Raw genomic sequence first — 23,679 nt, 5'->3', positions numbered from 1 at the left:
ATAGTTACTTATTTGTGCCATAAAATTTACTGTGTGCCTGGAAAATGCATAATTTAAGAATGTACACTGAATCCAAACACACTTTTTAATCATAAAGTGTTTAAAACACACTTTATGATCTGTAACGTTTTACAGAATCTTAGGTTCCTCTTAAACTAATTATAAAATAATCTCATGAGCTGGATTTACTGCTATATTGACTTAAACAAGTCAATTAAAAATTGTATGGGAAGACTGAGTACCTAACATGTCTGTCAGACTGTAAGAGTAAATTTGAGAAATAATCTACGGTTTAATATTTACTCACAGCAGTCTAAGACATTTATAAACACCTCCAAAACATCTGTATAACTTCTTTCCGTGGACAATGTCAATGGTTTGAGAACACTATATACATAAAAAATAATCTTAGTTGAATTATGCATAGGTCCTAGTATACTGTTAACAACATGTAAAGAAATATTCTGCTTCAAAAATTATTTAATCCGTTGATTTTCTGTCTCACTCTGCAGATCAGCTTGAGCTAATGGAAGGATAACATTATCACATGATGCTTAGTGCCACTAATAATAAATGATTGTTGTTCAACTTATAAGGGGATTTTTATGAAGGGAAAAAACACCACAATCAAGACGGGTAGTGTAGAGGAGGAAGCAGCTATAAGATAATTGTACATGGAAAACAACAGGAAGATCAGGTTATTTAGAGTCATGTTGATGACTGAAGATGGCAGACGTCCTGACTTTTTAGACGGTTTTGTTCAAGTTTAAGTATTTTCCATTTATGTGATTTTGTCTTGTTAATGTCAATAAAATCTTAAAATGTATTTTCCAGCATGCATAGAAAAAGAAAAGTAAAACAGAAAAAAGTCTTGTTTGGTGATTCCCTGTGTGAACCTGACTCATTTTCAGTTCCCTTGTGGAATCACTAAATGCCTTATAAAGCAAACAGGATGTCGTCTCTGTTGCCTTGTTCTGAGACCAACAACATCTAAAGATCAAGTTTGGTAAGTGAATTTCCAGAAAAAGCTTTCACTAAACTCACATGTGAACTTTCAATAACTATAATTCTATTTGTTATAAATAATCAGTATTAACATATTGATAAAAACTGAATAAATTTAATATTGATGTTTTCTTTCAGCGTCACCTTACAAGTGAAAAATCTTCTATTTCTAACTTCTCAAGCAAACATCACAGAACTGTATTATTTTAGTATCCCCATTTCTTCCCACAGTTTAAATCATTTTTGATAAATGAATTAATATTTTTAAATTTATTATATTATGTGTGATTGTTTTTTGTCTTATGACAGATAATGGAAAGTTTCCACTGGTCACTGGTAGCCATTCACAGCTTTGTTACATCTGCTATTTAACAGGCACTGAAGTTGAATTCAGACACTTTTCTAAACTATTTTATTTCTAGATCTTAGGATCTTTATAGATAGAGTATTTAGATACCTACTAAAAGACACCTTTAGCCTTTAATAGGCTTTAGTAGGTCATACTAAAGCACAATAACAAAATCTAAATTGGCATTTGTTAGCAATTGCTAACAATATTTGTTGGCAATTGGTTAGATAATGTCGTATTGAATTAAAATTTGCAGTCGAGGGGGCAAAATTTTGTTTTGAAAAGGCATTTTCTTGTGATTTTTGTGTTTAGGCTGGCAGCATATGATACTTCCATGCCTGTAATCTCAAACTGTTACAAAAGAGTGAAAGAAAAAAACTTGAACACGGCCTCTGAAAATGTGTAGTGTCGACAGTTTTGTTATTATAAATCTGTAAATGAAACAATAAAATCCCCCAAAGTAAAAAGCTATAAAAGGCTGAACAAAGGAGAACTGAAACCTCATTTAAATACCAAATGACTAAAATCCAGATTAAATGTCCTCACTTTCAAAAAGTTTTCACTTTCAAATCAAAGACTGTTTGCTACTTGACGCACATGAAAATGAATCATTTTGCTCCATATTCTTGACTCTAAAAGACCAACGTCACCAAGAGCGGATAAATTATAGTTTAATGAGAGGAGTAAACTGCTGAATATATTTTATAAAATTTACTGTTTTCTTACCTTCACAGACTGAGCAGTTTAAATCTTTCATTTTTCCCAGACGAGGCTTTCATGCGACTGCGTGAAGTGAACTCTGATACCTCACTTTTAATAGCTAACAGCCTGCAGTTTTAGAACTGTTAAACCATCTTTAGTCTCTCAACTGTGTACAGAGTGATATGCAAAGTCAGCAGTGCATTGTATAAACTGGGACAGGATTAGATCGATACTGATTGGATTACATTCAAGGTACAGTTTTATGATTGCGGTTGCTTCACTGGAGTAACTGACTTTACACATGGATGTCAAAAGAAAAAGGTGTTTTTCTTCAAAAATGCCATGCTGTCCAGGAAAAAAGAGGGTTTTCACTAAAGCACTTTTGCAACTGTGCACAACACCACATACTTCACTATTTTGACTGCTGCTACTCAGCATGGCTTCCAGTTTACTTAAAGAAAAATCACTTAAATTCTCTGACAACATGTTGGACTCTGACTTAGGAACTCATTAAACAAGGCGAACATTTTCCCTCTCCCTTACAGGTGTGCATTATGGAAGCTCCTGTGATGTCATCAGATGAAGAGCCATGGTGGCATGACTATATGGATGTCTTGAATAATTTCAACTATTCTTATGATCAAGATTATGAAGATGATATATGTGACATGACAGAGTATCTAAACTTTGCAAATGTGTTGATCCCAGTTGTGTACTCAGTGGCGTTTGTTGTGGGAATCCTGGGGAATGGATTGCTGCTGGGTGTACTGATGAAGAGCAGAAAGGTCTGGAGCACAACAGACATTTTGATCCTTCACCGAGCTGTGGCAGACATCCTGCTGCTGGTGACGCTGCCCTTCTGGGCTGTAGCGTCTGCCAGTGATGCCGGATGGGTGTTTGGGACGTTCTTCTGCAAAGTCACTGGAAGTGTTTTCACAGTAAGAGCTGTGCAGTAAGAAACACGATCTTAAACATGAAAAACACTTTCTGTGACTGATGTCTCTTTATTTTCAGATGAATTTCTATTGTGGGATTTTTCTCCTGGTTTGCTTCAGTGTGAGCTACCTCCTCTCAATCCTTCCTTCTACCAAAGAGTTCATGAAGAAAAAGCCCTGGGTGGTTCAAGCCTGCTGTGTGGTGGTGTGGATCCTCTCCATTCTCCTCTCCGTCCCTAACTGGAACTTTTTAGAAAGTGTGACAGATTCAAGAGGAAATACCACCGTGTGTGTTCGTAATTATGCAAAACGTGACTTGGATGGCACATCCTATAAGATAGTTGCGCGATGGCTGTACCACATATTGAGTTTTTTGTTTCCTTCAGTTGTCCTGGTCCTCTGCTACTTGTGCATCCTGTGGCAGCTGCGGTGTGGCACCAGAGGCTTCCAAAAACAAAGAACTTTCAAAGTCATAATAGCTATTATGGCAGTTTTCTTTCTCTGCTGGACACCGTTCAATATTACCCTTTTGATGGACACAGTTGAAATAAGCAGCAGCAGTGCAACAGAATGTGGAACGCAAACATCTCTGGAGAAAGCTCTAATTGCAACTTCTGTTTTGGCTTTCATCCACTGTTGCCTAAATCCCGTTTTGTACTTTTTTCTAGATGTTAAGTATCAGCAACAGCTGATGAGCATGTGGACCAAGACATCTGACAGCTCAGTTTTTTAAAGACTCTAATAGATTACCAGTGCACATCACTTAAATGAGAATACATTATAGCCCCAGTAACATTTTTCCTTTGTCTGTCTCTCATAACTTCATATTTAAATTTTTCTGGCTGCCAAGTGAAACTGTAATATGAAGAACTAAAGAAATATCTAATATCTTGTGTGATTTTTTTTCTTTTTTAAAAATGTTCTTGTACTTTGTTTCAGCACCACAATTATATAACAAATGTTTCAAAAACATTAGCGTAACTAGATAAATGAAAAAGAATCAAACAGTTTAAATAGTGAGTTTTGTTAAAGGTGAACATTGTTTGTGTCAGTGAGGCCCTTTCTGATTTGAACCAGTCACTGAGTTTATTTAACATTATGGCCCATAAATCTGCCCAACCCAACTGGGAATGTTCAAATTCCCAATTAACCATTCCAAGCCAATTCAAGCAATTATGGTCAACAGCCTCCAGCCCACATAACTCTAAGAAAAAGAGGAAAGTCACAAAATACTGATTTGTATCCCATTATCAATACTGCAAGCCAATTTTACATTTTTTTATTATTATTTTAATCAGAGCTAGCCAGAGTTTATAAATGAAGTAATTCTGTGTTTTCTGAAAATGTTAATGACAAAATAAATTGTGGTTTAGGCTCCATATTTAAATTACAATGTCTAAAGGTGATGATTAGCCAGATTTTGTTTGAGAGTAAAAGAAATAGTTCCTACCCTTCATTTCTATACTCAGAATTAAACACAATAAATGAAAACTGCATTGACAACATGTCTACTTAAATAAATGAAATGATCAATAAAAAGTATTTTAACAGACACATTCTTACATGTAAAAATAAATGTTAAAAAATGACACCTACCAGTTATAGTAAGAAGAAAAAAGGAAATAAAAGTTACAAAAGTTTAAAGTTTCTATGAGTTTCCTGTGTTGCAGTTTTTTTGTTCCCATGGTGCCTCAGGGGTTTTTCTCCAGTTTATTCCCAAAACTCACAATGATTTTTTTAAGTGTGTTAATTAAGAACATACTTAGTGTGTGGGAGTTGTTTGGTCTTAAGATGAACAGAAGTCCCCACTGTCTTTCCTCCCCTGCTCCTAGTTTTAGATCGGTTTGTTTTACAAAATAATTTGCTATTATTTTAAGTTTATTGCAAGACGTCTATAATAAAATACACACACATATATAGTATAATAAAATCCTGTTCGGTGTAGTTTAGTGGTGTGACATTATGTTGTGTTTCAGTAAAAACATGTAGTAAAAAAATGCATCCTTCACAATGTGCTGTAAATGTCACTTAACTTTAATTTGTAAATAAAAAGTTTATGAATCTATATACAGTGCATTCTTTTACTTCCCCATCTGTCCCCAACCTTCACCCAGGCAACAATATGCACCAAACCTTTACAGACTAGAGTGACAGGAAATGGTCCATAGAGGAAAAAAAAACAAAAAAAACAAGTAACCAGCATTAAAACTTTGACAAGAGACAGCTTCAACCAGGGACAATGTAAGAAACCAGCTGTGAAAACATAAACTGCGAAGGATCCTTACTTGATTCTGAAAGACCTACAGGAGGGAAACTAACAGGAAATGGACAAACAAATCAAACACCCCAGAAACACAGGGATCAGTGAAAGTGTAAGCAAGCAGAACAGGACATTAAAGAATACATAGCACCACCATGTGGCAGCTAGCAAACTGACAGTTCTTTTTTTGTTATATTCTGCAGGTGAAAGTTGCTTCGTCTATGACTGAAACCTGAACGAGCAAATAAATTTTGGGGCCGAATTGATCACAGCAATAAAAGGGGCAGCACTGAGTTCTCATAAACCAGGAAAATACTTTCTCATAAATGTGAATTATGGAAGTTTCTATTAATTCATCAGATGAAGGTCATGGTGGGCAGACCTGGCAGATGACTTTGGGGTTGCTTGTAGCCTGACAGAGTATGAATCTTGAAGCAGTGTCTGTCCCTGTCAGAGTTTCATCAAAACTGGACACAGAAAAACTGGGAATGCTTTTTCCCAGTAGATTAGATTTCTACAATGGTATGTTTCTCTGTAAAAATATTATTTTGAAGTTATACGGGCCTGCTTCATTCAACATACATACGACATTCAGCTGTGATGTTAAGTTAGGAGTATTTTGCAGGGCTTTCACGTGTGAAAAGTTATTAAGACAGAACACACTCCTGTAGCACTGCTACTGCAGAAAACACCAGGAACTGTCTGAACAGGTAATCTTGTTAAACCATCACTCTGCATGTTTATCAACTGCCATTTCATGTACAAAACTCCCATAATGTACTCTCATATATTTTGAAGACTGTCGTGGAAAAAAACTATTTCCAAGCACTGTTCAGGTAAAATCACTCAATCAGGTTTATTCATGAATTGTGCACAACTCAGAGAGCTCACAGGACAGTCAATAATGAAGCAAGTCTGAAACGGAAAGCAGAGCCAACACATGAGTTTTGTACAAAGGGATAAGGGATCCAAAGCATGGGAATCAGACTGGTTCCCATGCAGCTGGGGAAAAACAACGTCCAACCTTGTGCATGTAACCAAAACAGCTTTAACTTGGTGGGAATATACAGAACTTAGAATAAACATATAGCAATACAACTAGCAGATGTAACCTAACTGTAATTTTTCCACTACAAAGACCACATGTGATACAACACATACTGTATCATAAGCACTTTGGCTTGAAACAGAATATTGTGCTTACAAATCATAGTCTGAGCCACTTCTGACATTATTTGACATGCGCAAGTGTCTTTATTATAATTCCAAAAATAAATCACATACAGAGAGATCGAATGCCTATTTGTTCAATAATTTGCCCATGATTTGAGGCCTCGCTAATTTATTGTGACCCAGTGCAGGACTTGTGCCAAGAATCTTTCTGTATCCTTTTCAGTCCCACTTTCCTTGGATAAATTGTACAAATAATGAGAAACTCTCAAAGCTTTCTGTATCTTTGGAGTATTACTGTCACCAACTTTACTCCAGGGGCTTAACATTTCAGTAACAAAATCAACTTTCGTCAGACAAGTTCAAATAGGAATAATTTACTGTATGTGATTTTTCCAAACTTCCTCCAAGTACAGTTTATATAAGGATAGCATTACTATATGTAGAAATTACATTTACCCTAAACAATATATTTCTAAAGACAAGTTGCAAGTCTTCTGTTTTGTTGTCTTTTGGGAGGAGTTTTACAATATTCAGTTTCTGTGATTTAAAAATATTTGTTGCTCTCCTTACTTTTAACCGAGATTTTAGTCTCATTTAAAAGTTGTTTTTCAGATCTGTCAAGTGAAACGATGGGCTTTGACAAGAAATGTTTTGGTAACTTGCTAGCTGAGCTGTGTAAAGAATAGAAACCACAGGCTTGATCTGTTAAAATGTACTTGCCTCAACTTGAACAGTATGGTTTTCTCACTCACTCTTTGTTGCTTCAATATAAACAATATAAGACAGAGATGAAACTGAAAATGATGCCGTTTTTATTATTATTGTTACAGGCATTTACATTCCTGCTCATAATGCCTGGTGTGACACAGCAGCACCGTTCCCTTGTGGTCAGGGTTTGAGGTCCAACCCACCAGAGACGTGGTTTTATTTCTGGTCTGTACAAGAGTTCTCGCCGCTCATTCTTCTGTTTAATCTCGCTTTAGACTAAATCTAATTTCTGGTGTCCATATTTATGAACCATGACATCTGTTAACTACAGTTTTGTAGGTAAATATTTAACTTTTTTTTAGATTGGTGTCATAAACTCTAGTGGAAACATAAGCTCGTATACTGTTATTTGTTCTTGCTTGAATAGCCAATCCAGTTTTTACTTTCTTTATCTAGTGCATTTTATGTTTATAGCAGTACATGTAGCATTGGGAATACATTAACCAACTACTAAAATAGTCATTTTTATGTTTGATGTCAGATCTCTCTTGCAAATGAGATTGTGGATCTCAATGAGACAGCCTGTATAAGTAAAGGTCAAATAAAAAATAGTTGTTTCCTTCTGAGTACAAAATGTACAAAAGGCAGCTGTATTTGTCCAAAAATACATCTAATTGCTAATATTTCATGTAGGTACTATAATTATAGCTTAAAAATTACCCTGGAGTTGGGAGGAGCAAAAGCAGACAGACAACTACAAAACATAGCAACACACATTGTGAAATAAAGTGAATCAGAGGAAAAAGTGCTATTGTTTTACTTTGATGTCAGTAATGGAGATTGAAGTGACTTTATTTGATGATGACCATGGCAGAAGTAGGGTATGTGATGAAGACTATAAATTAAGACTAATCTGATGACAACAACTGAAAAATATTGAAGATTTTTACTGAATCAACCATAAACGGTTCTCTTTTTGCTTTCGATAGTCCACTGTGATCAAATTTTATCTAAATTTAACAAACCGATTTTATGGGGAAACAGATGGAAGAGTTATTTTATACTATATGGATCTGGACTGTAACTTTTTCAGCTCAATAAACAAGCCAAACCAAAGCATGAAACTTCCTTCTGTTTTACAGAAGTAAATGATGGAAGGCTCCATGAATTCATCAAATCAGCAATCCAGTGTCAACCATGCTTTTAATTGGGTTGATTGTGACGCCACAGATGATATGATTTTGAAGCAGCTTTCATCCCAGCTCTACATCCAGTGATGATTGCTGTGGGAAATTGGTCTGAATCAAGGTGAAGATGGATGGTGTTAAATACAAAAATATTCATGAGCAAAACCTGTTTCGGTCTTTTAGTGACTTGAAACTGGACAACAACCCAAAGATACTGTGAAAGCAACAGTTCTGCTGTTTAAACGGTAATGTGTAAATGTGTTACACTGGCCTAGTCAAAGCCACTCAGATATAATCTATCTGAAAGTCTGTGGTCCAATTTAAATATTGCTTTGTCTTGAGAAATGTGCAAAAATCCCATTAGCATCATTTGGAAAGCTGATAGAAACCTATGCAAAACAACTTGCACTTGTAATTGCTGCAAAATTGTGGCTCCAGAAAGTACTGAATTTAGGAGGGTGAATAGCTATGTATGTTGAACTTTTCTGTTATTTTGTCCCATTTACTGTTTCCTTCACAATAAAAGGAAAATGGTGTAAACAGTTTCACAAGGTGTTTAAGATGTGGCAGCTGGAATGAATGGGGCACCTTTAGTCCCATCTTGTGCATTTTTGTAGAAATGAATATTCAACATCAACTGCTGAAGTTCCTTTAAAAGACAACTGATGGTGCAATTTTCTGACATGTTCTCAGTTTATCAGTGCACATCGGTTTAATACAAACACAACAATGATTCAATAATGTTCACAATGCATTCACATGTTCCTTTAACCATTTACTGACAAGGTGGCAATTCAGCCCATTCACATCCACTGCAAGAAGCGTAAAGTATTTCTGGGTCCACGCCAATCAAGAAAGTTATTTAATAAGTTTAGCAATGCCAGAGACTGATGGGCTCAGATTATCCCAGAAGAATTAACACTTGATTTCTACTTCAGACATCAGAAAAGACAAGCAGAGGTCTAAAACTGGTGAAGGAGTCGAGTAAAGACCTAGAGGTTATGTTCATGATAGTCTCATAAAAGTGCATGGTAAATTTTAACCAGTCAAATTTCGGCTTTCTTCTGTAACAAAGTTGAATGTTGAAAGGAACTGGGAGAAATGTGCACATTTTAAAATCCCCTCAAACACTTTTTCAGTCTTTAAGAGCAATGTTTCCCAAGCCTGGTCTTCAAGGCACACTGCCCTGCATGTTTTAGATGTCTATCTGCTTTAAACACACCTGATTCAGATGTAGGCTGATAATCAGATACTCAAATCAGGTGTACACCAGCAGAAAAAGACCTAAAATATGGGGTTTGGGGCTCTAATCGCTAATTTTATTCCAAAATTTAAGATCAATCTTCTTCCAAAGGCTCACATTGGCCTTTGATGCAGTAAACCTTGTCAGATAAAACAAAATAAAGCTGGATTTAACTTTGTACAGTGAATAAATAGTGAATTATTTTCAGAATAGCTCAGTACTCAATGTGGTGAGACTGTGACTGTTATGTAAGTTTTAGACGTGTCTCTGTTAGCTCCTGACCTCAGACCAACTCCCCACAGATTCCAGACTCTGCTACTGGCAACAAGTCAGCACAGCTTCATGCAGGCGTGCAGCTTGTATCTCTGTCAAGCTTTGGTTTCAAACCACAAATGCAAGGGTGAATACAAATTAGGAACAGAAACATTTTACGTTTATTTAGCAAGAGTTGACTGTTTTTGAATCCTTTTGATTGTGGAAGATCAGTATTTTTTTCCAACTAAAGAGTCTGTGATGGTTTTGATATCTGACATGTTTTCACTACAATCATTGGTCCTCCTTAATGTGTGCAGTCTCAGACAGTATTCTTACCATGTTGGTGTTACTTTTACTTTCTGCTTTGACTTTGCTTTCACTTTGCTCCTTCTGGTTTTAATTTGTTAATCTGTCCATCTAAATTACCTTTACTCCTTTTTCTCCTTCAGTTTAAAATAAAGCCAAGGTTTCTTTAGTCATTGCCCAATCTGTTGTTGGGTTACCACATCCACCCTTATCGTTTTTTTGTGGTTCCCTTTGTTACAGTTTGGGTTATATTCAATTGCCATGTTCCTTCATATGATTAAAGCTATTTTAAATTTCTTTTTCCTGCCTCCAACTTTCCAGTTCAGCATTTGGTTTTGCAGTTTCTAACGTTGTGACATTTTGCATATTGATATGTTTCCATGATGCTGGGTGCATGCATAACAACTAAAGTATATTCTGCTCAGCAACACAGTAGCTATTGCAGCTAACGTAACTTCAAGATAACCTCATGCAATGTCTGAAGGTCAGCAAATAATTAAGAAATGTCTGATGTTTAAAGGACTTAGTTTGAAACCAAAAACCCCTTGATGCAGTTCTGAGGAAATCATTTACATTATTCAAACAGGAAGCCTGAAAAGGTGCAAAAACAAACACACATCCTAAACCACATTGGTACAGCAGGAACAAGCAGCTACATGTAGCTGATGAAAAAAGTGTGCTACATTATAATGTGAGAAAATAACCTTTAACTGATGCTAAAAAAAACCTTCAACAGTGTGTCTCCACACAAACGTTTCCTTCCGGCAGATTGGAGGGACTTTGAGTTGGCTCACTGTAAGTTTGTTGCTCCTGAAAGAGCCGACAGCAGAGCATTGTGAGCTCTTCCTCCGTTGAAACACTTGTACTCAGTCAATCTGTTTCTGCAATGCAAAGTAAACCAACCCTGTTTGCCTAAATTACAAACTGATTGTTCAAGTCAATCATCTGACCTTTTGACAAAGGCCGAATGCACATCTGGCACAGACAAAAGCTAGAGATACAAAAGCAGCTGAGTCAGTGTGTCTGTGGTGCAGGAAAGTGTTTGGTTTCTTTATGTCATTTTGTTTATGCATGAAGATCTTCAGCATGTGGAGAGAATGCAAGCATAACAGTGAAGAATGTGCACAGACCTGAACAGAGTAACGGATACCTTATTATAATCAGAAACCACCCCTGACCTAACTGTAATTTCCAGTCACACCATATTTAAACCAGAGAATACTGAAATAGATGAAGCTCTTATTTCATTCTCTTCTTAATTCAGCAAACCTGTAGGTTTCCTCATGAGACTTTTCATATCTGGTTTTGTCTTATCGTTGCACTTTCTTTTTGAGGCGGATTAATTAAAATGGCAGTGTTATCTCACAACAAAATGGTGACTGTAAAACATGATTTTCAAGATTTTCAAACATTTGCAAGGGAACAATGTTGAAAGAAACAGCATCACAACAATACCTGAAAGGTCAGGGATACGTTTAAGTAAAGGGTTGAAGTAGGGTTAGATCATAAAACATCTCACTGAGAACTGTGTAACCCGAAGAGCATTTCACAAATCAAGCAATAACATGGTTGTCAACTTAAACTGACAGGCGGAGCAAGAAGAGATTAACCAATGAAGAAGCCAAGAGGTCAAAAGCAGAATCTGTCACCATGACAACCTTTAGTCATGTGCTCCATAAATCTAGCTTTTATAGTAAAACATAAGGGGACATGACGAAAGAAAGTCATAGGAAGTCTCGCTTGCACTTTCCCACAAGCTATTTAGTGGACATAGTCCGCATGTGGAAAAAGACGCCCAAATGAGAGCAAAATTAAAATTTCAACAACATGAATGAACAGAATTGCATGCTGTTTCAGATTTTGGTTTTGTGTTGATTTGTGTCTGTCTACAACCTTAAACCACAATATTAAAGCCTGTGGATGCAACGACAAAATCTGGAAAAGCTCAAGGTACATAAACAGTTTTGTAATTACTGATGATAACAGTTAATGGATTTGGCAAGTTTTCCAGTATTTCTCACCCATGTATAATATGTTTAAGTTTGTGGAATTTAATGAGGGTTTTCTTGAGGGTGAGGTGGAGCCCTCTCAAAATAAAAAACTAGGGCTCATCAGATCTAAGAGGCTGTCAAGAAACACCATTAAACCAGCAGTCAGTAATCAGCAGAGTTGTTTTCATCCTGTAGTCAGACATTAAATGTTTCTCTTCCAGAGGTAAAACTGTAAACAGGCCTAAATATATTCATGTATTAGAAACTTAAGGTAAAAATGTTAAGAGTTCTTATCTGATTTTATGCTCTTCATCTGCCTTTACATATTCTTAACAGTCTTGACTCTGGCAGGAAATAGCAACTCAGTCCTAAAGACTAAGAAGAAATGTCAGTGAAGTATGAAGTGTCTAATCTTGTAGCCAAGTAGTATTTTCCATAATGAGCTCATATCATAGGACATTAACTGTAAGCAAACTTAAATGACAACCTCAAACAGGAAGCAGAACTGAAGTCTAACCGGTTGAATGTGAATGTGATCTTCACATGAATGTGAAGATACATTTGAAGAAGTAGTTAACATTCACCTCAGTTTACATTTATAATCAATGTGAGGGGTTGATCATAGACATTTGGTTTGCAGGTTATAACTTGCAAACTGACTTAGGGGTTTATAAAGAATTTTGTTTTTCAGGACATTTACTTTGATCCCCTGCAGAAAGACTTTTTTTCCCTCCAATGTCTCTGTGTTTCCCACCCACCTAACAAACCACGGCCTCAAACACAAAGCACACCACAGTCCTCTTCAGCATGCACAAAGCTCCACTATGAAACACAACCACACAGCTGATACCGCTGTCCTCTCTGCTGGGGTTTCAGTCACCTGACAAATGACATCGGTGTCATATCTTATTAGACAAATGCAACTAATCCAAACAAACAAACAAAAATACAAAATGTGATGCCAAAAATAAATTCCTCCTTACAGCACTGAGCTCTTTAACACACAGCACTGCGCAATCCTGGAAAGGATGTGTTGCTTAAGATAAGAAAAGAGAAACCAAAGTATAAAACGGAAAGAGAAACAGTTTATTGGGTGTAACCGCCAAGCTTCTGAATACAATTGCTGAAGCTTTCCAGCTCTACAGGGATAAAATGTAACATAGTACACTTAATGAGGAAATAACACTGACAAGAAAAAGAGATTATAGCATTTGGCTCTGGTTTTCACACATGTTGCAATCAGAAGTATTCGAAATCCAAAGATTTTAAGGTTTCTTAAAGGAAACGTCTCTGCAAAGAGCAACATGTTGTTTCAATTGCTGTTTTAGGAGTTGAACGATACAAAAAATAATCACACAAAAGCATGATTAAGTACTTCTGTGTTAGTTAGGGTCGCCATGCCAAGTATTCAACCCACACCAATTGTTTTTAAATCTGACTGAACATTTTTATGTTCTTACGTGGAGATAAAACATTATCAATCCTCTGGAAACTCTTCATTCATCCCTCATTAACCTTATCTGTGATGCAAAATCAATGTGATTTGGAATTATGGAAAAGATTAAAAGAAGCGAATAAAAGGCCGACACCCAAAGTACCTTAGGGATAAGGATTTCTCCTAAAAATTTAACATCCTAAAATACACCATTAGGAGCATTGTAAGGATGGGACAGCTGCAAACCTACTTAGCTGTGGTAGGAAGGCCAAAACTTCATCAACAACCATTAGCAGCTAACTAAGAAGGCCCAAGACAAACCCCAATGTGACTGCAAAACACCGGCAGGCCTGGTATAAGTGCTTCAGTGGCAACTTAAGACTTGGACTGAATATACAAAGACACCATTGCACAATTTCAAGACACACACTTTGATTGACCATACATCAAGACTACAAAGTTTAGGGAGATGACTCAATCCACTAATGAAGCCAAACTGGAACTGTTTGGACATCTGGACCGGGTGTATATCCGACATGGAAGACTGATGAAGAATGGTCAAGCATGGAGGTCAGTGACTGATGATGTGGGTCTGTTTATCAGAAACAATAGTTGCAATCTTGATCATGTGGCCGACCTCGTGGATTTTAACAAACACCATGCAGGTCATTCAAAAGAGGAACATGTTGCTCTCTGTTGAAAAACCTAACCTTCTTATCATTGGACTCTCCAGCAAGGTATTGACCAGACGTACTATTCTGATTCAGTCATAGCTAATTTAGAAACAAATCCCATACGTGAGTTGTCTTTGACAAAAGATTAAAATTGTAATGACAATGTTTAAAATCTAAACAAGGCAGTAGCAGCACAGAGAAGCATAGTCAAACACAATTTCCATTTGAACTTTGAAGTTAAGTCAAAATAACTTGTATATAAAAACATAATTTGACATTTATTGTCAGTTTTCTTCATCCACATCCCTACAGTGTCTTGAGATAAAGAGGTTGAACATTTCTGATTGCAACTGTTATTAGTTAAAACGTGTAATGTGACACTTCTGCTTACTTGGCACATGTAAAATAACATATATTACATTAATATGAAACACAACTATAACAATATAATATATACCGGTACATAAAAAAGACCTCAATACTTTTTAAGTAAAAATGACAAGCTTAGATTGTGCAGCAAGAATGTGAAATATTTCTGTGACCATGATGAGGCTTGGAAACTTTCATATTACACAATTTGGGTCTTTTCCCTTTTATTCTATATATTATTTATATCAACTTTCCACATTCCCACAAAAGTCTTTCGGCTTTAAAACTTCCCCTTTCTGAGCAGGAAGTCCCTCAGGTGATGTCTGAGTCACTCCGGGGTAATTTTGTTGATCATTACTGGCTTCATTTGTTGTTATGCACTCGTCATCTGGTTCATCTCCTCCTCTGAGCGACACTGGTCATGTGGCGCCTCCATGCCCAGCTCCCACAGTGAGCTCCTGCATTCAACCTTTGCACATGTAAGGACGCTGAATACTGCTTTCCGGAAGTTTCCACAAAACAAAAAGTATAAAGGAGGCCTGACGCAGGCACTGATGCAGCTTACAGCTGAGGTGACTTTCACAGCTGCTTTTAAAGAATTAATATGATCTACAAAAAGGTTTTTGAGAAAGTCTTTCGATGTGTAGGAGATGGTGTCTATAAAGAGGGTGATGTTGTATGGGATCCAGCAGAGTAGGAAAACTCCCACCAGAGATAAGATGAGCAGAACAGGTCTTATCCTGATCTGGCGATTGGATTTGCATTGTATCATGATGTGGGAACAGAACACAATTTGGATAAGTGCAGGGAGGAAGAAGCCGACTCCAAGGTGGAGCGCACGTGAGATTAGCTGCCAGTCAACTTTAGTTTTGGGGTGAGAGTGAGCAGAGAGGGCTTTTCCTGGCATTGACTCAGTATTGACAAGAAAAATCCCATCCAGGACAGTAAGGGTGACAGAAATGAGCCACGCCAGCAGACAGCCCAGGATCGCCAAGCTGGTTCTGTGGTTTCTACACCGGCCGGCATGTATGGAGGACAGGTAGTGATCCAGGCAGACGCAAACCAGAAGAAATGCCCCCACATATAGGTTGATCTAGAAAAAGAAAAACAGCCAGAAGAAAACCTTTTATGAAAGTCTTTAATAATGTTCCCACAGCCTCAGGAAATTGACTGTTGTACACAGTCAATCACAGTTTGACTAGACTGGTTTGGATAATATGTCTGACATACTTCAAGGATCTTTGACTGGGACATATTCTTTAAATCCTGTTAAAAAGGTAAATAGGGCATCTTACCATCACTTCTGCAGCAATGTCAAAATTGTTAGCTTGTTATACTTACTGTATATAGTAATATTGTGTCGTTACGGGTTATATTTCTAACTTGGGGTAAAAGAAGTTAGTGCCAGCCAGAGAGTTGGCGCTACATCAAGAAACCCGTTGAATATAATTAATTTCCTTACTTGCATCTCCCAGACAAAACCTGGAAATCTCAGATGTTATATAAGGAAAGTTCATGTTCCCAGAGCAGTGGGCTTGTCTGATAAGTGAGTTTTTTTTATACAGTAAACAGGATATAGGCAGCTGTTGCAGCCAAATTATTTCCACAGAAATCTCTTTCACTGTCAGATTTCAACACAAAACCTACCTTAAAAAAAGCTCCACAGACCCTGAGGACAGTCTGTGAGCACCATCCACAGCTTTGAGTGGCATGGGCAGCATAGAAGGGCAGGGTCAACAGCAGCAGGATGTCCACCACTCCTAGCTGGAGAATAAAACTGTCCGATATTCTCCAGGGACGCCTCTTCTGAGCCAGGACTGCCAGGAGAAGTCCATTCCCCAGCAACCCAACGATCACCAATATGGAGAACAGAATTGGGATCCACACTGCCTTATCGAGATCTTCATCTTTATATTCGTAGTCATAGTTATAGTCGGAGGGTTGAGTCTCATTCAATATTCCATCCAAAATTACCATTGTAAGCTGATGAGACAGAAACAGGAGAGAATTCAGAAGTGATACAGCTTCTCAGCACCTCAAAAACAAACATTTATACCCCCCAGTCTCTCTCTCTCTCTCTTTGCAACAGAGCAGAACGATAAAAAAAAAAAACATTCCTTTGGGAAATCCAGCTGATAATAACATGCTGAGACTCACAATAGCCTAAGTGGTGCAATGTCATTGTGATGCAATTAAAAAAAAACCCCAATTCCTGTTAGTCACTCTCACATGAGCACAGTTTTATAATTAAACATCAGTTTAAAATCTCTAGTGAGATTTTTCTGTTAAACAACTCAGTCATTTCATATGTAGTGTGTCAACTCCATGTCAAAAGTTTGTCGTAAAACATTATTTATTTGAGATCAAATCTGTCCTCCAAAAAACAAGTTGTGTGAACACATACCTAGGATGACATCACATTAGGCTTAAGAGTTGTAAGTGTACTTAACATCTTTCCAGCTGCTTCCTCACGTATTGAGTGAAATTCCTTCTAAAAATTTGTTCACTGGAAATCCGCAGTAAAACTTTAAAGGTGCAGCGTTAGTCAGCATTATTTACGACAATACGAGAACAAAGACAGATTGAAAAGGAACTTCGGGATTTATAAGAAAAATATAAATGCCCGCCATAGTGTACACAGATGCAGCTGATCGGCCCCATTCGTTTGCCTCTTGTGATGTCATCAACTCAGAGACGAAAAGGAGAAGTTTTTTTTTTTTTTTTTAATCCTCCTCTGGGCTTTTTAAAGTAACGTGTTTTGGGAAATCATGAAGTGGGAAACTCGTACTTTACAACCTCGCTGTGTTCGTGTTGAAAATGTCAATTCCAGCTACGCTGTCAACCTTAAGCACATTTACAATAAGCTTGTCTTGTCGAAACTAAAAGGTAAATGCAAACGACAGTTTTCAGTAGCAGGCAAATGAGGCTGTGCGATCACTTACCGATATCCCCTGTAGGGTTTCAGCTGCAGTTTATAGAGGTGTCACCTCCGTGGTGTGCAGCGATAAACGCAACAGCTTGCAGTCAACTCGCCAGACAGACTCGGACAGTAAAACAGACGCTCCCTGTTTTTGGTAAGATGCCAGACGTTTTGCAGCAGCTGACAAGCGGCTGTTAAGTTCCTGCGGGAAAACAGACCCCCTGCTCACAGACAGACCTTGTTGGTATTCTTAATTATAAGTCAGAGATCATGACTGTTTATTAACAAACGAAACCGTTCGCAGCGAGAGTTTGGGGGTGGATCTTCAGAAACAAAAAAAAGAAAAAGAAAGATCTCAAGACTGATTTAGGAAAACGCGCACCTGCCGGAAGTTGTGCGTCTTTGAGGCAGATCTGGCTGTGAAGTAAAGTCGCAGAATAAATTAATACGGACACACACAGACTTTAATTCTTTTTCTCACTTTGCTACTTTGGATTTTACAAATCGCTTTTTGTGTTCCTTTTTCTGTCAATTGACATGACCTAAAGCCTTTTGACTGTATTATTTTTCAAAATAAATTCTGCAATGAAATACATTTACCTAAAATACAAATATAAGCCTTATAAAAATTAACGCAAACAATTGTTTGAATTAGCAAGTTGCGTTTTTTTCAGTTAACTGGAAAAAGTAATATGCCATAACGAAATATTTTAAGACGCCACAGTATAATTTTGAAGACATCCTTTTCTCACTTCCGCAAACGTCACTGTTGAAGTAATTTGACATCCAATGTGTGACAAACACAAAGCGATGCTGCACTAACAGGACCTTTCCACCAGAGGGAGCTGTTGTATCTGATGAAAAACAGACTTGTCACTTATTTAGCGGAAAGTAAGGAATAATAACATTCATTCTTCCAGGTGAAATTTATTTAAATCAAACAACTGTAATATTTTAGTGGGAACATTGGGATTAAGTGAGGAATAATCTAGCTTCTGTCATTTCCCAATTATTGGGTAATAACAGATTGAAATCTCAAGGGTTTTATTGCGTTGATGTTCTGTTTTCTAAGTGCATGTGTGGGACTTTTTTTTCTAGATATCAAAAACTTCCAAACATTGGTTGCAAATTTGTCTATTCTGCTTTTTAAATCTTTCTTGGAAATTAGATTATTTCCCCTTGATAGACTGTGAAGTACAGGAAACGATCTTTGCTTTTTTTGCAATACTGTACTGAATTTCTGGAGAGCATCACACTTAATAACTGAAGAGAAACGTAGCTCTAAAAGTAGGTTCAGAATAATAGTCCCACTACAAAATTTGTAACTTTTGGGCTTGTTGTATTTTTCCACTTCAAACTAAAACCTCTCACAAACACTGGGCCTGCCTTTCTCTAGTTTTACACCATGATTTCAGAAGTCCTCTTTCACGTACTTCCCATTTTGAACAAACCTTAATGTAGAGACAGTTCATCTTATGACACGTGGCATTTAATTTGTACAAAGATGACACAAAGTTTTACTGAGCATCACTTCAGGAAATTTGAGTCATGAATGGCACATATATGTAACACCGTCGGCCACAAGTACCATCAGTGGTGAAACCGTCGCTGTGAAAGTGTCTCACCAATAACACAGACACTACTTACTAAGCTGGACTTTAGCAAAGGGCTACAGAGGCAGTAGTCAAGGGGCCCCAAGTTGTTGTTTTTTTTTTATTGGCTCTGTGAATTTATTTTCTTTATATTGAATTTATGTTTTGCAAAAAGAAAATTTGCCAAAGAAGTGAAACCTTATATTAACAATTTTTTTTTTTCAGATTTTCATATTGATGGCTAATATACAACAATTTTGTATGTGAAGATATCCAGATAGCAAAACTTCAATTATGAATTCAAGCACGCCAGATGTTACCACAGCAAACCTTCAGACAAACTTTAAGTTGAAGACTCAAGTTGTATTTTGAAGAAGTGTCACATTAATGGGCGTGGCATAGTTACTGTAACATTTTTCAGCACCAGTTTCTTTGTAAAACCAACCATTTCGTAAAAATGTTGCCATATTTCAAAGTGACTTTGTAAAGTGGGCAAAAAGATAATCATATTGCAAAATGAAACAAGTTTCATTTGAACATAATCCATCCATTATAATGTGTGCACAACCTGGGTAAGCAACCGTTACAAACCTGAGTCATTTTTAACTTCAAGACTTTTTAGTTTTAGTTTAAAGCCCAAAAGCAACATGACTTAAACTATAGGAGTTACATTTTTTAACTATAGAACAATTTCAATTAAACCTTTTAGGGTTATTGCAATTTTTCTTCAATTGGGCCTTCTGTTTTTATAGACTTTTGGACATCAATATAGAAGCTGTCTGTTTGCAACCTATTACCAAAACTTCCCAAAAAATGCAATTTCTTGTACTGTTAGTGTCATTCTTTGGCAAAATATCTCGCATATATTAAATAAAAATACCTCGGAGAAACTTTTAAGGCTAAAATTCTTACCTTTACATTTTACAACATTGCTCGTATATTTAGAATTTTTTGGCCAAAGTTTTTAGGATCCACAGTGGATGGTCTGAAGAGCAGATAGTCCTAAATCTGGCTGTGGATCGTAATGAGATGATAAACTGAATCTGAGCTTTTTCTGATGTTAGAAACACTTTGACATGTTTGAGCAACTTCTTGATATTACATGCATACTGGAGCATGACTTTGAATTCTGTAGCTTATAAAACAACAATGAAAACCTAAAATTCACCACAGCTGATTTGTTACTCTTCATAGATTTTATTATTTTTTAAAGCATACACCATGACTAAATGTCCAATATAAGATCATTCAATTTGTTAAATTCCTAATGTAAACACTGAAAGCTCATTTGCAAAAAATGAGGTATAGCAGCAAGAACATTTTGCTGACAATGCTTTTATGTCTGGAAAAATATTGGTATTTATGCCAAGATGTTCTTTTTTTTTTTTTTTGCTGACCTAGCACTGTTTTTTTGGCTTTAGGTTTAATTGCTGACAATAAATAGTATTTTTGCTGATAGACTGTGGGTATTATTGGGTTAATCCTCTACAAAAACAAGAGTAGGTGCTGACTAAATGATTTGTAAAGGTCAACTTTCATCCTGTCTTCTCATAGCATTACTTGCGTTGACCCAGGGTTTGCACTTTACCTCTGCATATTCTGCAGAAAGTCAAACTACATACAGAGAAAAACACTTTGTCTTAGTTGCAAAAACATTTATTTCAAAGAAATCATCCATAAAAAAACATAGGGAAACTTTAATGTACAAAATCCAGGTTAATTTCCTCTTTTACAGCAGAGTTTTATGTTCAACATATTTATCTGAGACAAAAAAAAATAACATCTCATGAAAAATAGTAAGATAAAACTTTAACACATCCAGCAATTTAATATATACAGGTGGACCTCCTGAGAATTGGACAAACAATAAACTGTGGTATATGAGTCTGATTGCTGAGGGTGAGGTCAGGCTTTAAACTGCTGAACAAGCTTTTTTAAGAAGTATGAAGAAATCCCCATATTTCTCAAGATGTAACCCATGGACAGAAAATCTGCACGTTCCCAGAAACGCTTTACAACTTCACCTTGTACAATCTACACAGTGCTACAGTGTTGACAGTAAGTCATAAAAAACAACATGAAGAGAACTACACTGACATTTAAGCACCAATGTTACATAAACAAACATTAATGTTGTTAATGAGAACATTTTCTGGAATTATTTTTTTTTGAAGTTTCTATATTTCAAAACTCACCCTCCACCACTCACCCACATTTCTCTCTTCACCTCTAAACAATATCAGATCATGACAGAGTAGGAGGTATGTTCACTGTCTGCAGATGTTAGAGATCCTGTGCTCTTTCTAGATCTTCTCTCCTTCAACCTTTCAATTCCCACCCAGCCTCTCTGCCCAAGCATCTCCTTGCACATTTTCAGCAGCTCTCTCCTGAACTTCACCCCAACAAAGCCGTACAGCAGAGGGTTCAGGGCACAGTGTGAAAGCCCCACGCTTTCAGTAATCAGAATCCCAATGTCCAGCACATGGCCAAACTTGCAGCCCCCAGTCACCACACGCAGCTTCTGCAGGCTGTCTGCCAGCTGGAAGCAGTTGTACGGAGCCCAGCAGATGACGAACACAGATACCAACGAGATGATGAGACGGAGAGACTTGCGCCTTTGACGACGAGTGGCGTTGCACAGAGACCTGAAGATCTGGACGTAGCAGTAGAGCATGACGAGCAGGGGAAGACCAAAACCCAGACTCAAGCTGACAAGCTGCAGGCTCACCTGCCACTGGTCGGGATTATCTGTGAACCACACTTGGCACACCTGCATCCTCTCGTTGTCATTAAGGTCCACTTCCACCACTTGTTTGAATGCAATGTCAACTCCGCTCAAGCCGAGGCACACCACCCAAATGGCTGCACATGCAAACTGAGCGTGGCAGGTGCTGCGTTTCCACCCTGACCTGACGGCGTGAACGATGGCCAGGTAACGGTCGAAGCTGATACAAGCCAGGAAGAGGATGCCGCTGTAGCGGTTCAAAGAGAAGAGAGCACCAGAAATCTTGCAAACTGCTGTGCCAAACACCCACTGATTGACCCACTGCACTGCAAACAGGGGCAGAGTGAAGGCCAGCAGGAGGTCAGAAATGGCCAGGTGCAGGAGGAAGGTGTCTGTCAGGGAGAAGGCGCAGGCTCCTCCACTCTGGGAGTTTCTGTAGCGTCTGATCACACACAACACCAAGACATTGCCAACAACAGCCATGACAAAAACCAGGCAGTACACAATGGGGGAGTAGTTCTTCGCAAAACCATAGATGCTCTCTGGATTGCATGGAGGTGCAATCACCTCATCAGTTCCTGGAGAGCCGGTGTCATAAACGTCATCACTCTGATCATCCAAAGGAGAAAAGAAGACCTCAGTCAGATTGATGAATTTCTTATCTATATTATGAATACATTTTTATCTGAAGAAATAATTTCTGTTTAAATAACACAATTTCCTTGATAATAAAAAATCTATAGCAAAACTAGAATGATTACGAAATGATTATTAAAGTGTCTACTTACACCATCATAATAATCAGCTGTTGTCATTGAATCCATGTTTGCAGAAAACAAAGAGGCAGCAGAATATCCAAGAGCACACTCAGCTCAAAAAAGCATCAGTTCAGCCTCTGAGTCTCAAATGGCAAGGGATCAGAAAGAAGAAGTCAAAAATTCAGGAACTGAATCTTTGTACACTTTGAACAGATGTGCATAAAACTATAGTAGGACTGGATGACTGTGTCAAGGAAATTGTGACATATTTTTAAGACGTCTGCAGACAGCTACAAGAACTTCTGCTTAGTTTAATGTGAATATGGAACTTTTCAGGACGTATGCAGATTTTTAAAAATATTTTTACAGCATTCAAACTGCATCTTACAATACCAAAAGTGAAAATTTGGAATTCACAGAAAAGCAGAAATAGCTTTTACTAAAATATAAAAAAAATATATTATTCTCTGGAGAAATGAAAGCGCTTGCTGGACAGAAACATCAGTCTTGTTTTGCTCAGCTTTGGTTTGTAATGTTTAATGCCACACTCTGTCTGCAGCAGTAATCTTATGCACATTTATACAAGATTTTTACTAAATGTTCTATAGTTTTAAAAAAAAGATTAGACTGTCAAAATTGAACTCATTTTCAATATTTACTCAAGAGATTTGAAGAAATGTAGGATAAAAATGTATATATTTTAAAAAAGACTTACCTACTCTTGAGATTTTGTAAAGAAGAAAGGATGTGACCTAATGAGGCGCAGACGCAGGGCAAACTAAACCAACATATCATAAAATTAGCAAGAGATAAACAGAAGAGGATATGAAGTCATTTGCACATATGTGGTTAAAAAGTCAATATGCAGATGTTCAGATAAGAGCATTTGTTTTTTTTACATTCGCCATGCCACCTGTCTGGTACAATTCAGCTGAAAAGCAAACATCTGCTAAAAGGAAATATGCAAAAATTGAAAAAGTTGCAATAATCCGGTTGCATAAGAATATGCATCCTGACACCAATACTTTGCTACACCACATTGATTCAGTTCCACATGCCATTAATTGTATACCCTGTTCAGATGTGACATTA

General features: G+C 37.2%; 3 protein-coding genes across 5 annotated transcripts; 1 reads left to right on the top strand and 2 right to left on the bottom strand.

Moving 5' to 3' along the window:
* Positions 1 to 948: 948 nt before the first annotated feature.
* LOC102217954 (C-X-C chemokine receptor type 3-like) lies at positions 949 to 3,879 on the top strand. 2 transcript variants are annotated; one of them, XM_023331332.1, is made up of 3 exons: positions 949 to 1,006; positions 2,602 to 2,994; positions 3,071 to 3,879. In XM_023331332.1, exons 2-3 carry the CDS (start codon positions 2,611 to 2,613, stop codon positions 3,722 to 3,724), a joined length of 1,038 nt encoding a protein of 345 aa, XP_023187100.1. In that variant the 5' UTR covers positions 949 to 1,006; positions 2,602 to 2,610; the 3' UTR covers positions 3,725 to 3,879. The 2 variants fall into 2 exon arrangements, with proteins under 2 accessions (XP_023187100.1, XP_005808651.2); XM_005808594.3 differs by lacking the exon at positions 949 to 1,006 and having other exon boundaries at positions 1,549 to 2,994.
* Positions 3,880 to 13,177: 9,298 nt separating this feature from the next.
* On the bottom strand, positions 13,178 to 18,001 carry LOC106699907 (C-X-C chemokine receptor type 3-like). The gene is made up of 3 exons (XM_014472340.2): positions 17,535 to 18,001; positions 16,240 to 16,575; positions 13,178 to 15,685 (listed from the first exon to the last, which is right to left on the bottom strand). Exons 2-3 carry the CDS (start codon positions 16,567 to 16,569, stop codon positions 14,966 to 14,968), a joined length of 1,050 nt encoding a protein of 349 aa, XP_014327826.1. The 5' UTR covers positions 16,570 to 16,575; positions 17,535 to 18,001; the 3' UTR covers positions 13,178 to 14,965.
* Positions 18,002 to 20,744: 2,743 nt separating this feature from the next.
* On the bottom strand, positions 20,745 to 23,439 carry LOC102218214 (C-X-C chemokine receptor type 3-2-like). 2 transcript variants are annotated; one of them, XM_014472339.2, is made up of 3 exons: positions 23,303 to 23,439; positions 22,618 to 22,730; positions 20,745 to 22,438 (listed from the first exon to the last, which is right to left on the bottom strand). In XM_014472339.2, the coding sequence occupies exons 2-3, from the start codon at positions 22,651 to 22,653 to the stop codon at positions 21,344 to 21,346; spliced, it is 1,131 nt and encodes a 376-aa protein (XP_014327825.1). In that variant the 5' UTR covers positions 22,654 to 22,730; positions 23,303 to 23,439; the 3' UTR covers positions 20,745 to 21,343. The 2 variants fall into 2 exon arrangements, with proteins under 2 accessions (XP_014327825.1, XP_023186030.1); XM_023330262.1 differs by having other exon boundaries at positions 23,307 to 23,321.
* Positions 23,440 to 23,679: the final 240 nt, after the last annotated feature.

This window comes from Xiphophorus maculatus, chromosome 3 (assembly GCF_002775205.1).
Source record: "Xiphophorus maculatus strain JP 163 A chromosome 3, X_maculatus-5.0-male, whole genome shotgun sequence".
Lineage (NCBI taxonomy): Eukaryota > Metazoa > Chordata > Actinopteri > Cyprinodontiformes > Poeciliidae > Xiphophorus > Xiphophorus maculatus.
This window is presented reverse-complemented; position numbering and strand designations above follow the sequence as displayed.